The sequence below is a fragment of the Notechis scutatus genome, chromosome 1 (assembly GCF_049901735.1).
Source record: "Notechis scutatus isolate UNSWTSFEM ecotype Mainland chromosome 1, rNotScu1.2, whole genome shotgun sequence".
In the NCBI taxonomy this organism is placed as follows: domain Eukaryota; kingdom Metazoa; phylum Chordata; class Lepidosauria; order Squamata; family Elapidae; genus Notechis; species Notechis scutatus.
Window position 1 is genome coordinate 147,651,815 of NC_142009.1, and position 17,818 is coordinate 147,669,632.

Genomic DNA, 17,818 nt, shown 5'->3' on the forward strand with positions numbered 1-17,818 from the left:
ATAATGGCTGGATAACTTTTTGGGTTAACGTTTACTGAATATCATCGTGCACAATAATATACCTTATGTCACCAGTACATCCTTCTTTTCTTCCAAAAAAGAATTTTTGTTTTCTTGGTACAATATACATATAGTATATTCTGTTCACTTATAGAAACAGGTATTCAAGATGTCTTACCTGTGACAACTAAATAGCTTTAAATATAATTTGAAAATTCCATGGAAGCCAATAAAGTTATTAGTAACAAGTATCCATACATAGAAACAAAATAGACATGTTTATGTCCTAAAGGGTACTATATAGCTACATACCAGACATTTGGAATGGAAAATTGATTCACACTAGAAGGACTTATGACTCAGACCCTCCCAGTGGCTTCCTGAAACTGTTTGGCTAACTACTCTTGACCACAAGATGCTGGACAAAATAAACTCTTAGTAGGTCTGATTCATCACAGTTTGTATTATATTGTGGTCCAGGTGAAGTCTATCACTGAGTGTATCCTTTGAATTGTGGCATGTATGACACATCCATTCAGCTTGTGCTAAGCAAAAATATCACCAACAAATGTTGAGAAGAATGGTCATTGTATTGTTTTAATGTACAGCATCTGTAAGAAAGAAAGAAAAAGAGGAAACAGTCCACTTCCCATCTTCCCACAGTGTCCCAAAATCCAACAGGAAGGGAAGGGAAGGAGAAAAATTAATTAAAGCTAGCATCTTGCTTGGAGCTTCAAAGCAGCTGCTGGCCATCTTAGCATCCTGTTTTGTACATGTGTGTTCAGAATATTAGAACAAGTACTCAAAGCAGCTTTGCTAGACCCTTCAAAACCCAGCTGCCTCCCAATGGTTCATAAATCTCTAGTCTTAATGGCAGGATGGGAACAGTGATCTTTTAGACAATATGGAACAACTGTGCCCAGCACCCCCAGCCAAGATGGACAATGTTGAGGAAACTCAGAATTGTAATTCAAGCAGTATCTGAAAGGACACCATCCCCTGTTTCCCCCATTAACTGCTAGAAACAGTGAGTAGAAACAACTTATCCAATCAATATTCAACTTTCCCAACACCGGCAGCAAATTGAATGATATAAAACCATATGAAGAGAGATAAACTCAATAATTAATTTCATTCTGTTAGTCTAGGGGAAAATAATCCTTCAAAGTGCCATGACTAAAATGCATGTATTTGGAAGAACAAGAGATTTTCCATTTCAACTGCAACATCAAAATGTGTTTTTCAGCACATTTTTTTGTTAACTAAGGATGGCTTTTAGAGTTTCAGTAAAACTGTTTTTATAAATGTATGGACATGGTTTGATGTAAAATTAACATCCTGCATGAAATATTTTTCTTTTCCATATTCGCTATACTATATTTGCGATAAATATTTACTATAAATATTTTTCTTTTCCATATTTGCTATACAGAAAAAGAGAGTTTCACTTTGGGAAACAATTGCAGCCGTGTTTAATAGCATATTGTTACAGTAATAGCATGTAGGATGGAGGAATTGAACCTTAGAGAAAGAGATGGAAAGTTGATACTTCTGTCCCTAAGTACCTGAGATGTGGAGACAGACGAAACTTGTTGCGTACATCATCTAAGCGTTTTCCAAGATACGGGGTGTCCACAGTCACAAAAATGCCTTTATAGCCAGCTTTTTCGGCCCGATGCACTAAAGATCTTGTGACCTCACGGTCCTTATAAATATAGAGCTGCAGCCAGAGAATTGTCTTTGAAGCTGCGCGAGCAACTTCTTCTATAGATGTTGTGGACCAAGAACTCAACATCATCCCTGTTCCTGCTGACCTACAGGCTGAAGAGCAGGAATGTTAGTCACAGGAGGACCATAGTACAGAAATTAAAATTCCTTTTTTTCCATTTTAAAAAAATTATGCAACATTTTAATTGCCTTATCCCTTTCAAACAAAGACAAAAAAAATATCTGTATTGGCAGCATGGAATTCAGTTTGTTTTATGGCACGATGAATGCCAGATGATTTCACGGTTGGGTGGTTGCCTGTTTGTTATCTCTGACTTGATTACAGCATTTATCATTTCCTTGTAAATAGATTGGATTAGCTGCTCCTACTAACAGACAGTTTCCATGGAGGGATAAAGGAAGCCTGTTTTCTTTTTTTTAATTGTAATAATAGACATTTTGTGAAAAAGCCTTTTAAAAAATATTTATGCTCTTTCATTTCAAACCAACTTTTTGTGCAGCATCAACTACCAAGGGACTTATAAACTTCATTCCTCACTTTCTTGATAGAATGAGTATATTGTATAACATCCAGGCCAGCTTGTCTGGATGTTAAGCTATACTACAATTACGCTAGCCTGGCGTTTCCCTGGTCTCCCAATACTTCTGGGAGATGTATAGGATCTCTTGCCTGTTGCTGAGAACATTTCTCAGTTCCCATCAATCCTAAGCAGAGATGCTAAGAAGAAAGCAAAGCAGTTGGTGTGCCTTTCTCCCTAGTGATTGCTTGCAGATCATGGTTTCACAGCCCAAGCCAGCAAGCCATTTGCCACTGGTTTTCAAAGGAGTCTTGTCAGCTTCATTGTCAGTCACAATCCAGCCAATCCAAGCGACTAACTGGCCAGTGGAAAAGTGTACTGACTCCCCACGCTTCCTAACAGCAGAAAAAACATATTTTTAATGGTGGGATTATTAGCCATTTAGCAGGAAAAGAGAAAGCCACAGCAATTCGAAGGGCCCTACTTTTTGTGACCATAATTTCTTCTGGATGCCCACTAATTTTAGAAATACTTTTTAAAGATTTAGCTGTCTGTTGAATATTAAAGCGTATGAATCATAAACTCCTGTCCTACTAACCATACAAGCAAAAGATGAAACCAGAAGTTTAGGACTTGTACATTCCTAATAGCAAGTTAATGGACAAATCTGCTTTGGGATAGTGTGTCTGGTATATTTGAACCATTCATATCATTGGATCTATATGGCAAGTAATTCCAAAACAATACCAATGTGCCTTTAAGCTTTAAAAAAGAGAGAAGGTAGAAGCCTCTCCATATTACATATCTATTCAAATTCAACCTTAATGTCCACTTGATCTCATGCATCTAACTGTGTGTGTGTAAGTGTGTGTGTGTGAGAGAGAGAGAGGGAGGGGGAGGGAGGGAAGGAAGGAGGAAGGGAGGGAGAGAGAGAGAGAGAGAGAGAGGTGTATAAACAATCTATGTCAAAAAACAAGATTTGAATTTGAAAAGGCACAATTAATTTTTTTTAGTTCTAGCTCTTTTATCATAAACACTCAATTATTCTTCTGAAATACTCCTTTTGTATATACTACTTCCTATTAAGAGCTAATTGATTAATATTTATCAATCTATCCCAAGAAATTGTCTGCAATATTAACAACCTTGGAGATAAGGAGTATAGTATTTGCTTTTAGAAGTGTTAGTGCTCCATCCAGTGGACATAGACTTAAATGTCATCAGCTGTTTCTTGGCTAACTTAGATTTAGATTTTTGTTTTAATCTTGTCTTTATTATTTTTATAAATAACTCAGGACTAATACTCACACTTTCCCCCACAACATTTGCATAAGATGGATTGGGTTAAGAGAGAGGGACTGGCCCAAAGTCACCCAGCCAGCATTCATGTCTGAGGTGGGACTAGAACTCAGTTTCCTGGTTTCTAGCTTCAGCCTTAATATTTCCACAAGGCAGAAACTATAGCTCTGAAATCTTTGTAGTGTACTCTAAAAAAGTATGGAAGGAAAGCCTTCATGCATGTTGCTGATGCAGTGAAAGGAGTTGCTTCTACATGCGTGTTGTTATATGACTGTACGCGGAATATTATTCATCACCCATCAGCATTCTTGCATTTACTATAAGAATCAAGTATTGATCTGCAGTGTTGATGGTCTCTCAGTTAGAACTATTCCTCTCCTTCCCCAAAGCCAGGGAGACATTTTCCCACTTGAGATACAGCAGTCTCCAGCTTCGTGGCCAGGGGCAGATGGCATATTTTATTTTGCATGAAATGGATTCAATTCACAAACCTCTAACCTGCTTTACCTTTCTTTAAAGCTTTGTTGCTTTTCATCATGGTTCGCTATGGTTTTAGGTGGTTTCCTATCACTTGCTGGGCCAGAATGTGGACCAGGAAGAAGTTACACAATAGAATTGCCCACATTGACTAAGAATTATGAGGTTTCTAACTGGAAAAAAATCCAGAGGGCATCAAGTTAGAGAAAGACGATGTAGAGCAGGGGTGTCAAACTCCCAAATTTCATTAAGGGCTGCATGAGGATTGTGTTTGGTGGGGAGGCATGGCCGGGGTGGGCATGACCAGGATAAGCACAGCCAGCTCGACATCACTCGTGTTAGAGACACCTGTGGTGGCCAACTGCTAAGGCAGGACTTCCCTCAGGCCCACCCTCACCCTCATAATTTATAATAAACTCCTTCCTTCCTTCTTTTCCTTCCTTCTTCCTTCCTTCCTTCCTTCCTTCCTTCATTCTTTTCCTTTTCTTCATTCCTTCTTCTTCCTTCCCTTCTTTCCTTATTTCTCCTTCCTTGCTCTCTTTCCATCTTCCCTTCTTTTTCTTTTTCTTTCCTCTTTCCCTTTCTCCTTTCCTGTCCCTTCTTGCACGCTCGAATGCAAAAGAGGAAACATTTCTCCTTTTGTTTTGTTTTTAGTTTGTTTTGCTAGCCCACTGCCAGCGAAAAAGGAGCTCTGCCCTTTATTTAGAGCCCCTCTTCTTCTGTGTCTCAGAAGGATAGCAACTATTAGCAAGAAGCAGATACCACGAAGGACACGTGAACAGAGAAACTACTAAGGTAGGGTTTCCCGACATTGGCAACTTTAAGACATGTGGATCTCAATTTTCAAAGCTCTCCAGCCAGCATGAAGCACTTAGGGCAGGGGTGTTCAAACTCAACGCCCGCGGGCCTGATCTGGCCTGCAATGAGGTTGGATCTGGTCCATGGGGCCGTCCTGGTCTACCCAGTGCGAAGAAGAAAGATCAGGCCAGCGTGGCTTCGGCCCAGTCTTCCTAATGCGAAGAGCAAAAATCAGCCCACCATGGTTTCAGTCCGGTCTACCCAGTGCGAAGAGGAAACATACCAGCAGTTTGGGGAGTGGCGTCAAGCTGGCCATGCCCACCCAGTTGCCCCCCCCATACCCCCCCTCCCGAGGTCAACTACAGCCCTGATGGGGCCCTCAATGAAATTGAGTTTGACATCCCTGACTTAGGGGAAGTACTTGGGTGGGGGAGGACATTTTTCAGTATCCTATGGGTATGCAGATGAGCTGTTCTTTGTAAAAATGCAGGGGAAGCTTTAATTTCACTTGTGCAAATTAGCATACCTTTTTCTAATTAAAAATCTTTACCTAAAGGTGGTTACCATCTTGCTTCAAAGTGGTCCAGTTTGTTTTGACTTGTTTGGCACCCAGTTCTTCTAAAGTTGATTACTCTTCTCTGGGGTAAAGTCCCTCAGAAAAAAAAATGGCTGCAGAAACATGCTCGGTAAGTGAACTAGAATGTACTTCAGGGTGAACAATAGACATGTAGCTTGAAGAGTATGGAAAATAGCTGACCCTCATTAATTCTTTTTATTGTGCGAAAGAGGCTGAAACCTCTATCTTTGTATTCAAAAGGGAATGTTTTCCATTCTCCAATAGCTAATCAAAACAACTAGATTGCATCAAATCCCAGTTCTTGTATTCTTAATTTAACATTACCACTGGCTGAATTGTGTGCGTTTGCTCCTACTGTGTGTGAGGGGTTTTTTAAAAGAAAAAAAATCCAAAGAGCCTTGTATTTTATCACAGGAACAATTTTGGAGCAAAGTGTTAAACTCTGATACTGTACCTTCAATGATTCACTAGAGGGAGCTAGCTTATTAGACATTTGACATTTTTCTCATGTTATCAGAAAAGTATAAAAGGAGATGGAAATTTTGAAATAGATTCCTGTGATGAATGCTATAGAAGAAATGAAAGGTGCAAATATTACTATATTATCTATCTATCTATCTATCTATCTATCTATCTATCTATCTATCTCTATCTATCTATCTATCATCTATCTATCCATCCATCCATCTAATCTATCTAAATATATATGCTTCCCATCTCCTCAGCTTACAAAGATTAAAAAGATATAGAAACAATTAAACTTTAAAACTATATTTTTTAAAAAAACATAATCAAGGAGAGGAATGGCAAGAGGATGACATCTTCATCCACCATCTACAGTGGTGAACCCGTCCCCTCCCCAGACCCCACATTTTCCTCTCCCCATATATAAAAATCAGTCAATACTGTGTGAAGTTTTGCCAGACCCCAGAGTCTAACTGCGGTACCTAAGGCCCCTTTCTTTCTTTGCCAACTTTGTGTGTTTTTTAAAGACACATAAAGTTTTAAGACCCACACCCATTCTTCACAACTAGCCAATTTTTGTAGTTCAACCGTGAAGTTCATAGGCCATTTTATGGATCAAATAAAATGTACATTGAATATAAATAGTTTTAGCTTAAAATATTTTAATTGCTGTAGTCCTTCACTGGAAAGCTGAATTCAATTATTTTATTAGCCCTTTTAAAGAACCCCTTTATTCTTATTCTTTCAGGAAGAATAGACAAATCAAATAAACCTTTATTATGGCCTTTGGGCCTGAAAAGCAAGAATATGCAAAGCTAAGCTATTCAGATACAGCATGTGTGTGTGTGTGTGTGTGTGTGTGTGTGAGAGAGAGAGAGAGAGAGAGAGAGAGAGAGAGAGAATGTGTGTGTGTGTGTGTGTGTGTGTGTGTGTGTCTAATACATATATATTAGACAGAAGACTATGCTAGCCTGTATTTCTTTTTTTTGTTCAGTTTTGAAGGAACCAAAAAAAACTGGTTTGGAAACCAATGACTATGAACTGATGAGGAGGAAAAAAAATCTGTCCCCATACTTTTGTTGGTGGCATTTAGTAACTTGATTTCCAGATATGTAAAAGACTTACTTTGCCTTCCACTTATCCCCCAAGGTTTATATTTTAAGACCAACCAAATGTTATCCTCACTACCAGCCTAACAAGTTAAGTTACGTATAAGTTGTTCCCATAATCTGTAAAGTATCCTATGTCAGACTCATTACACAAAGACCTAGCTCTCTAGAGAAAGTTCTAATCAGTGGGGGGATTCAAATTTTTTTACTACCGGTTCTGTGAGTGTGGCTTGGTGGGCATGGCAGAGGAAGGATACTGCAAAATCTATTCCCTCCTCACCCCACTAACCTGTTTTCCAGCTCCGCTCTCCTGTGCAGGGCAACAAAAGAAGACCCAGCCAATCAGCTGGGACTTGGGAAGCGGAGAATAGATGGGGGGCAGGGCCAGTCAGAGGTGGGATTTGTCGGTTCTCCGAACTACTCAAAATTTCTGCTACTGGTTCTCCAGAACTGGTCAGAATCTGCTGAATACCACCTCTGGTTCTAATGCTGGGGAAAGTGGAAGGAAAGAGAAGAAGAGGGTGGCCAACACTAAGGTGGGGAGGTTCAGCTACAGTGGCAATGTGATTGCCACTGAAAGAGCTTAAGGACCAAATTAGGGACTGGTTATCATGGAAAAAATCTGTCCAGAGTTGAGCATGACTCAATTGTACATAATCCATCAATCAAATGCTCTAAGAATTTATACTGAGGATATGCTGGGCAGCTTGAATGATGCAGTTTGCAACTACAGACAGCTCTATAGATAAAACAGAGATTTTGTTGAGAAATAAAACTGCTATATTTAGGACTGCAATTTGATTTATTTCAAAATATGGGAAGCCAGTTCTGTTGTGTTTGTGGTCTCTCTTGCTTGAAGCCCTTAATTTGTGGGCTTGGTCATCACTGGTGACATGTGAGATTCTAGGCATCAAGCCTTGAATATTGTTATTTTTCCCATGGTCCATGTTCGGTCCTCATTATATTGTAGCTTACACCTCTGTCTTCCTCTCATAATCTTGACATGGATTGCCCAATTATATGTCATTATTCCTTTAAGTGCAGCAAATGGGGTGTTTTCAGTAGCATATTCTATTAGTAATCCAGCCAAACATTTTACTTGGAAGAAACAGCTATTAACTGGAGCAATAAACAGCTACAGTCCCTTATATCAACTATGCTGTACAAATATATTAGGGTTAAGATTTCATTTAATAGCAGATGTCCTCTTTTAGAGATTTAACATGAATTTGATCCCTTGGCTCAAATAATACCATTTTTTTCAGTAAGAGAAAAGTAGAATGCTTTACGAAAATAACATGGGTTTTTGTCACAATAATAATGTGACAAAACCCAACCGATAGCACAAACTATTGTCTGTCTGAACTTCAGTCGATCAACAAACAAAGCTTTTCAAAATTAAGCTTTTTAAAATTAATTATTGGAGTAATTTTGCAAACAAAGAAAAAGGTTGAGTAACTCTGAAGGGCTTGTTAGCTGAATCACATATAACAGCAGATATGAACTAATAAATACAATAAACTAAATTATCATTCATCATTGATTTAGCTGAAAACAGTGTCACATTAATATACAACTTTGGCAAAATGCACTGGGATATACATGACACCATTTATCAACTCCTAAATTCTAAGGGAAAGGACACTATTATGAGAGACATCTTGGAAAGTGCTTTGATTAATGTTTTACACTGAGCTTGATTTTAAAATGGCAGTCCATCAATTTAAAACCAAATTAATTGCAATAGAAGTATCTCTTAGCCCTAAATCATAGGTAACAAAACCAAGGTACCATGTTCTTTACATAAAATGGAGTTAGTTTTAAATGGATTGAATCTGTTTGTGAAATTAAACTTTTTCACACCCAAAATTATCTCCATCTTGCCTTGCATGAAACAGAATGCATCACTCAACCAAAAAACCCCAAAGGAATACCTTTTTTTTCCTCTAAAAAAGTCAATAACACAGTTATTGTTCAGTTCAGAGTGGAGCATAGTCTATGTCTTGTAATACAAACAAAAGAACTCACCATTTTCCTTTTACATATGGTGGCCCATGCAAGGGAGTGCTTTGCTCAATTAGTGCTAACAATTGCATAATAACCAAATTGTGGTGGTTTTTTTTTTTTTGTCTAGTGCATTCTCCATTCACACTTTCAAGCTCATATCCAGCCGATGCAGGAACAACCGGATCACTTCCGGGCATACAGATAGTCCTTGCCCAACAATCACAATTGTGACTGGTGATTCCATTGCTAAGCAATGTAGTCATTAAGCAAGACATCACATGATTTGCAATTTTACTGCCGGCTTCTCCATTGGCTCTGTTTGTCAGAACCAGCTATGAAGTGTGCAAATGATGATCACATGACTGTGATATAAACACCCACTAGTTGTGAAGTGGCCAAATTTTGATGATGATAACTAAAGGGACACTGCAACAATCATAAGTGCAAGAACTGTTCATAAAGCTACTTTTTCAGTGCCATCATAATTTCGAATGTTAAACAGATTTCTTATTTTAAAGTGAACCTTTAGCTCCAACCTGTGTAGCCAAAGTAAATTATTTTTTAAAAAATATATATGCCCATGCAATAGGTCAATTAATATTTGGTAGAGGAAGTGAAGAAACAGTAGGACAAAGGTGTGTTCAAAACATGCAAATATGTCTGAAAACATGGTCAAGCTTTGTGATACATGACATCTTGCAAACCACCTAACAGGTTTTGACCTAGGAAAAATTAGACTTCATGAATGCTTCACCAGGAGATAAAACTCTCACTAGGAGAACGAAGAAAATACATTGCCATGGTTTATTGAAGCAATGAAGCTTTTAGAGAGTATAAACAGATTGAACAACAAATTTCTCAGGTTTAGTGGCTGTGTGGTGGAAAGCCATAGAATAAAGTAGTTAAGTTCCCACTCTAGTGTAATGATGGTATACATTGATAAAATGTCCCTGGAGAATCAGATATGGAACACTTTTTATTTTCTTGAAACAACACACATTTATCCTAAAGTGAATGCTATTGTGGATAACAATTTTCAGCTGGTGTTTTCAGGACCTTACTCAGTCTTCTTGGACTATATGTAGTGTCTTATTTCCAGAAAAGTATCCCTATTGCAGTGTGTCAACAGAGCTTTAATTTTGCCTCAGCTCTAGTTTAGCAGATTAATACTGGTTCTAAACGTAAAAAAGAATGCCATGCTAGATTGTAAAAGCATTTCCTGATTAGTGGACTCTAAATATTGCATCCCTATAACTTTATTTGCCATGTTGCGTAATATTTTGCTTGGAAGTTAAAACACAGGATATAGTATTGTTCCCTAAGCAAAATATAATTAAATAGGCAAAACAGACTGGAGACAATAAGATTTCTTTAATTTGAACGAAGACATTTCTGCATTCTTCCCTTCCACAGTGGTCCCCAACCACCGGGCCCCGGACCAGTACTGGTCCGTGGATCATTTTGTATCGGGCCGCCTATTTTGCTTGGGTGCCGCCATCTTGTTTCGACGGTGCTTGAGAAAGTGCTTCCGGGTGAGCTTGTCGGTCATCGGTTGGAAAGCGGCATTTGGGTGCTGAAGGAATCCTCACGCCTTAGTTTTGTCGAAGGGGGGGGGCGGATTCGAACGAAGAGCCGTCCCGATGGCGGTGGAGTCTCACGTTACTCAGGAGGAGATTAAGAAAGAGCCCGAAAAGCCCATCGACCGCGAGAAGGTACAAAGGAGGAGTTGAAGGTGGCGGGGAGAAGCGGGGGACGGCTGGCCGGCCAGTCACTCGGCTCACCTTGCCTTGGTTGTGCGTGCTGATGCCGGTACCGGTCCGTGGATTGTACCAGTCCGTGGTACAAAAAAGGTTGGGGACCACTGCCTTAACAGACTGTCTCCCCTGCTGAATTTCTTTACAAGGAATTTCCATACCCGGAACATACCTCTAGCAGTTGCAATTTCCCCATCTGCATGAGCCATGCACTGCATGGCAGTGGCTGCAATGCATATCGGCATACTGATTTTCTCTCCCAAGACACAAGTTGACAGGTCCAGGGTTGACACATTTTTCAACATCCGAGGGTATAGTCTTAATCTGCATGGATGGGAAAAGTCTGATAGTAAGTAATTCACAGCAAGGATTTATTTAGAAAACAAGATATGTGATGCAAACACAATAAATTGCTGTCTCCAATATTAACTGAAAGCAAGTTTGGTTTTAAAATGACTCATCAAATGCTGAAATCTGGAAATGACCAAAGCACCGACCTCAGCTTTTGTTAATTACAGATGGCCGGGAATGAAGAGCAAGTAAATAAAAAGCAACATGATAAGTTGCCAAATGTTAAAAGAGTTTGAGCTAGAATTTCAATACCCAGGTTCTAGTGCCAGGATGTACTGCCTGTGAAAGCGTAGTTATCCAATTGTAGTCTTCATGTCAGAAGTTACATTACTGGAAACTAATTGCATAATATTGGATTGAAATGAAATCAAGTCTAGTTTTTCTTCCTTTTGAAGCACGGTTTTTCAGGGACTTTCAGGAGAAGCATGATGAACTGAACAATTCTCTGTAAAAGCGGAAACCACAGCAAAAACCAAATAACTGATGAGTAAACTGGTTCTTTGGAACCTCCCTAGACAAGGAGAGGTGGGGGAGATTGCCTGCATGCCCTCTGAATGGCTGCTCCCTGCAAGGAGACCACAGGACAGGGCCCTCCATGGGTTTGAGCACTAGGAGACTAAAGGATTAAGCATTTTTCTCACAACCACAGCAGATCCCTTTAAAGGACACAATGGGATGAAGAGATATCTGTTTGTAACTTTATAGGGAGTGAAGCATTACTACATTTGTTTATATTTGTTGTAATGAAAGTTGAAATCACTTTTTTACATATTTCTTTTCTTTTGTCTCCTTTTCTTTCTTTTAAGTTTAGGTTGCATTAGTTTTTACTGTTGTAATCAAAACCCTTAATACAATTTATAATATAAATTTTATCGATAATATACAAATTACAAAGAAGCAGAAAAGGAAGAGAAGGAAACATGCCTCTCCGGGATACAGCCCATGAATCAATTACGGTCAAAAAGTTGTATATCCCTTTTTTCATCACCACGAAGGATATCAAAATGGAATGTGACCGAGCGATGTTATCTGGACAGCCATATGAGTTCCACAAACTGACTTAGGTTGTGCAGAAAACCCTCTCAGATTCAAGATATCTTTGGCAATTCCCAGGATAAAGACAATCATATTGAAAAATATAAATATTCAGACAGCTGGTCTAATCCTAATACCACTATAGCATGCATGCATGCATGCATACATACATACATACATACATACATACATATATTTGTTTCTTTTAGTTTGTTTTCTAAGCATTATAGTCTGTCCTCCCTCCCCATGCTGGCTTCAGTCTGCACCCAAACTTTAAAGATGTATTGGTTAAGACACCAAGCTATAAACCTAGGTCTGCTTAGGCATGAAGCCTGCAGAGTGATTTTAGTCTCAGTCCTAGAAGGAAGATCAGGGCAAGCCACTTCTAAAATTTGCCAAGAAAACTTCAGACTAATTCAAGAGGTCAACAAGAGGTCAACAAGAGTGAACTCACATATACGCAGAAATATTGGAACCACAATACATTACATCAAAGCACCAGAATTTAACAAATTTACTTCTAGCACAATGAGCCAATCCATCTTTGTTTCCCAATCATTCTAATTAACAGAAAAAAGCCTATCTATTTAATCCAAAAATACTCTCATATGTTTTCGGCATCCATATCACCCTCTCCCACGTTTTAACAAATCTCGGTAGCACTCAGGTCCAGAAGCAATAACATGCTTAGTAAGATTAACTTTGTTAAACAAGCTGTTTTGGGGCTTCCTTTTTGTCAGTAAAGAGCATCTTATTTTCTAAAGACCTTTAGAAAGTAAAAGATACAATCTATCAGAACTCATTATCTGCAATCTGATCATTTTCTCTCAATCCCAATTTAACATTGCTGAAATAAGATATTTTAAATTGATTTCCTTGTATGTCAAAATGTGATCAGCACCATGACCTTGTTAAAAAAAATCAATTTTTTAATAAGCGAGCTGGCTGAAAGAAACTTGGAACCTATCAAAAATAGAAGAAAACATCTTCTTTTAGTTTCCCCAAACCACTTTGGACTTTTAATGATCCTAATAATCTCAAATCACTTGTTTAGGAGACTTCAAAACACTATATAATTAAGCTTTTAAAAATACTTGCATCGAGCAACTATTTTGTTTATGTTATTAGAGATAATATGCAATTGTAAGAAGAGGTTTATTGAAGTTTGGCTATGACACTTGATTTTCAATATCTACAGTACACAAACTTTTCCCTGCATTATTAAAGGGTTCATTTATTTTATGCTGATATTTCCTCCCTCCATATTAACACTTTTTAGAATTGTAGACATTGCTTGGATGTAAAAAGCACAGAAATAACAATCCTTTTAATCTTTCTGTCTGAACTGATAAGATAAATATAATTGTTAAGTCAGGTTTATCTCCGTAATATGCACCCAGCCGCAACTTCTGTATTTTTTTTCCCTTGAACTTGAATGGAAAAATATAAAATACACTGTCAAGAACGGAATGAGCCATCATTCCAAAATTCAAGATCATGACCTGTTGATGTCTCCAAATCTCCCCATCACAGTAAAATCTTGGTATGTGGAAATCATTAAGAAATTTTGTGTCTCGGTGACTAAATTTAAGTTGTATATTGGTATGCTAAAGAGCGTTCTTGGTGTGTACTCTTTCTCTCAACCAAGATGGGAAAGTGTTCATTATCCTTTTCTTTCTGATCAGTATCTTTTTAAAAAATAAAGATAAAATCTCCCTCAAAGATCAAACTCAATTCCTGATAACTTCCTGGAAGTGGAATTACAGAATGGGAAGTTTAAGATGGACTTGGAGATCATTTAATCCAGGTTGTCAAACTTGTGGGCCGCAGGCTGGATGTGTCATACGCTGGCCATGCCCACATCCAGTTTAGCAAAAGGAAAAAGTCATGATACATCATGTGATGCCATGACAACACGAGTTTGACACCCCTGATTTAATAACAGGTAACAGATAATCAGAGTTGGAAGGGACCTTGTAGGTCATCTATTCCAACCCGCCATCCAAGCAGGAGACCCTAAACCATTTCTGACAAATGGCAGTCCAATCTCTTCTTGAAGGTCTCAAGCGATGGTACTCCCACAACTTCCGAGGGCAAGCTGTTCCATAATGACTCATTGTTCAGTTCAGAAATCTAATCCCTATCAGAAGGAAATTGAGTTTCTTTTTAAATAATAGAACAGCTGTCCAATCTTTTCTTAAAATGGCTGTCCAATATTGCCAATAAAGTGAGACCAACACTTCCCAAGGTCATTTTGCTCCTTTGTGAAATAGCTCCAACTGCTAAGAATTTTTTCCTCGTGTTCAATTGAAATCTGCTTACTTTCTGCCTATTCTTCCTTGTCTTCTCTTGTGGAACGAATCTCCTTAGTTATTACACTCATGTCCCATTTCCTTTATATCTTTCTTTTAACTCTTAAGTCAAAAGATCCTGGGGTATAGAGTTGTTTTTTTCTCACCGGTACAGATGGTGATTGTACTTCTAAGGTTTTATTTTTCAGAAATCCCCAATTCCTCTGAGCTCTCTTTGACCTGAGGATTTCTTCTGAGACCCTAACATTTCTCTAGTTCAAGTTGGCTGTTTTGAAATCTAATGTACATTTCTATAGAATCCCGAACTTCAAGATAATGGGGTTACTTCATCCTAAAATTATCACTACTCAACCCTTCATTAGTTAGAATCCAATCTAGGAGGGTCAATCCATTGTCTATTTCAGTTGTTCAGGAACAATACAAAAGTGGTTTGTCCTTGCTTTTGATTTGCCAGTCTAGTGTACAGTTCTTGAATTTAAAGCATGAGAACATCTCTCCCTAAAATTTTGCTTTGATTAGTATTGGTTGACTGGTCTACCTCACATTCATCAAGCTTATCAAACTTTGAAAAAAATGATAAAGACAATTCAAATGTATGTTGAATGAGAGGATTTTTATTATGCTTAGTGGACATGTAAAAAAAACCTTAAAAATTGTACTTTCAAATATGTACATTAACTCAGAAGATTTTAAACATTAACATACAGCTGAAGCCAGAGATGATTCTTTTGAGATTAACAAAAAGTTATAAAAAAACTTGTGGAACTATATATGAAAACAGAAGCAAGACTTTTACATACACAACAGTGAAAAGATCTGACATTGCCCACAATGGAAAAGTAATGATGAAAATGAACTTGCTCATATGGCTAAGTTCAAAAACCTTGATTAGAAAAAAGACACTGATTAATTCTGATTGGAAACCCTTTTGGACTTTTGGCAGAGTCCAAAAGAGTTTCCAATCAGAACAGAGATCAGAACAGAAAAACAGAACAGAAAAAAAATGAAGTTATGCTATATGGGTTTGATGATCCAAAAAAATAAATAGGTAGATAGAAAAATATGTTACGTTGCAACCATAGAAGTCATTTTAAATTTATAATTACTGTAGAAGAAAAATCAGAATCACTTCTTTATATTTCTTTCCCTTTTTTCTACACTTTCAGCTTCATTATTTCTTTACTTTTTCTTTTTTTCTCATCTTATTAGTAGTATCAGTTTTTATCTTTCAGGCTTAAAATGCAATAAAATTAACATAAAAAAGTTTCAACTGGAAAAATTGTTGAAAAAAGTTGTTTTTTGCCTAGTTACAAACAAACTGCAAGTTTTGTCTTTAAGACTTTTCAAGAAGCAAAACTAATGATTGATATGCACAACTTCAACACAGAATAAAGGAAAGTCTCATATTCTCTATTCAGCTTATTTCATTCAAGACAAAATTAATGTTATTAAAGTTTAATTACCTACATAAGCTATGCTCAGGATCATTATTTCTATTAAGCAAGCATAAATATTGATCTTTATATGTGAAAGGGATATAAACGGACACAGAAGCAATATGCATTATGTCAATAACCCATTTTATTTGTGGTAGCTCACATATCTCATTCATACTAGTTTATGAAATACAAGGTAGATATAAGATAGGTGCTATTATTTTGGCTTACTTATTCCTTTTTAGAGCTTTCAACTAGTCAAGAAATGCCATCCCAGTACAGCTCTGATAAGATATTTTGGGCAATGTTTGAAGAGGATATTTATCATCAGTTAAGATTATACGAGCGCTGTAACTCTCCCAGTTTCAACCTAATCACTGACATTAGAATGAAAATAAATAAATTGGAATTCTGTGCCTTTATCTAAGCATTTGCACAGAACTACTTAACTATCAGTAATTTTTTGAATGCTGAACTGATAGGAACTGAATTTTCTGATGGAGCACTAACAATTGTTGACAGGAATTGTTACTATCAGTCAGAATAGATCTCTTCAGAGACCCCATTTGGCTAAATTAAACATCGCAGTAAGTAAAACTAACCAGGATCATTCACATATTGCATGACTTAACTCACCTTCCAATTCTCCTTGGTCACCCTTGTTTTACCAATAATTTTCATTACCCTTACTTACTTTATCAATAGCACAAGTAAAAATATTCTGTAATTTCTCAGTTCCCCCACCCATTGAAAAATATGCCACTTTCCAATCCTCTACAAGCACAAATCTTAGATATTTTTTCTAAAATAGTAATTGAACATTTGATTTAAACATTGGGTAGTTATCAGAGATTTATGATTACCTGACTTTCATATTCCCAAATATTTGCCAGATATATTTACTGGACAAACATTTGAACAGGCATTAAATTATTTTAGTAGATAGAATCGCAATATATTAGTCACTTGGCTACTTTTTGAGCACAACACAATTTTTTGCTCCAAAATCAAAGGCTCTTGCAATTTCAGGGTAAGGGCTTGCAAAACTATATTTCATATGAAAATCGAATTCTGTTCCATGGTATCCCCCGATATCCAGAGTTGAAAGAAGCAAATGAATGCTCAAATTGTACATGACCAATTTACTTTTAGTATAACTTATTTCAGTCATGAATGCACTTCAAATAATGTACTGTTTCTCAATTCTACTTTAAATTACAAGCTAAATACAATATTTGAATCATTAATTACCTTGAAAATGCAGCTACATTTTCAGCTAATGTTTGTTGATCATCAGCCCCAGACTTATAGTAATCGTACACAGATTTTTGAAGAAATTTCTTAGCGTATTCTTCAAAATCAGCAATGCAAATTGGTCTTTCAGACATGATGTAGCTTACTTTGTTTTGTCTTTAAATAATTTAGTTCTGGTAGTTTTCAACTTGTTAATCATTAAACTAAAGCAAAGTTCAGAAAACCTTTTTTTAAGTAACCCAAATAAAATGGACATTTCTGGAACTATTCTTTTGGACTTTGACATTCACTAAATTAAGATGTCTCCACTGTGTATCAGAGAAGAAAATACGGAACAAAGCAATATATCAACAGTATATAGTGAATATTCAATAGTGGCATTAGTCCACTTTCTACAATTAGAAAGACAAATCACAATAGCCCACCCCAATCTCATGCCATCTCTTTACTCGTGTAATTTATCTATGATTCTATCTAGAACTTCATTTTTTAAAAAGGAAAAAACAGTAACAAAGGAAATTATATTCCAGATTCTTTAATATATAAATTAATACACACAATGGTTCTATAGCTGAACTACCACTAAAATGTCTTCTATAGTGTATTCCAATGTAAAAACATAAAGACACATAATTACATAAGCGTTTATCTTTCTGTATCCATCCACTTCCCCTTACAGCTAATGCACTCAATCAGAT

At 37.1% G+C, this 17,818-nt stretch overlaps 1 protein-coding gene across 1 annotated transcript in view; it reads right to left on the minus strand.

Annotated features, from left to right (window-relative positions):
• HAO1 (hydroxyacid oxidase 1) overlaps positions 1-17,325 on the minus strand; it is a 40,999-nt gene extending 23,674 nt beyond the window's left edge. The window contains exons 1-3 of the mRNA XM_026668522.2: positions 17,118-17,325; positions 10,905-11,056; positions 1,566-1,821 (exon numbers count right to left, since the gene is read on the minus strand). Of these exons, the coding sequence (XP_026524307.2) occupies positions 1,566-1,821; positions 10,905-11,056; positions 17,118-17,254 (545 nt within the window). The 5' untranslated portion in view covers positions 17,255-17,325. The remainder of the gene's footprint in view (positions 1-1,565; positions 1,822-10,904; positions 11,057-17,117) is intronic.
• Between the last annotated feature and the right edge of the window lie 493 nt (positions 17,326-17,818).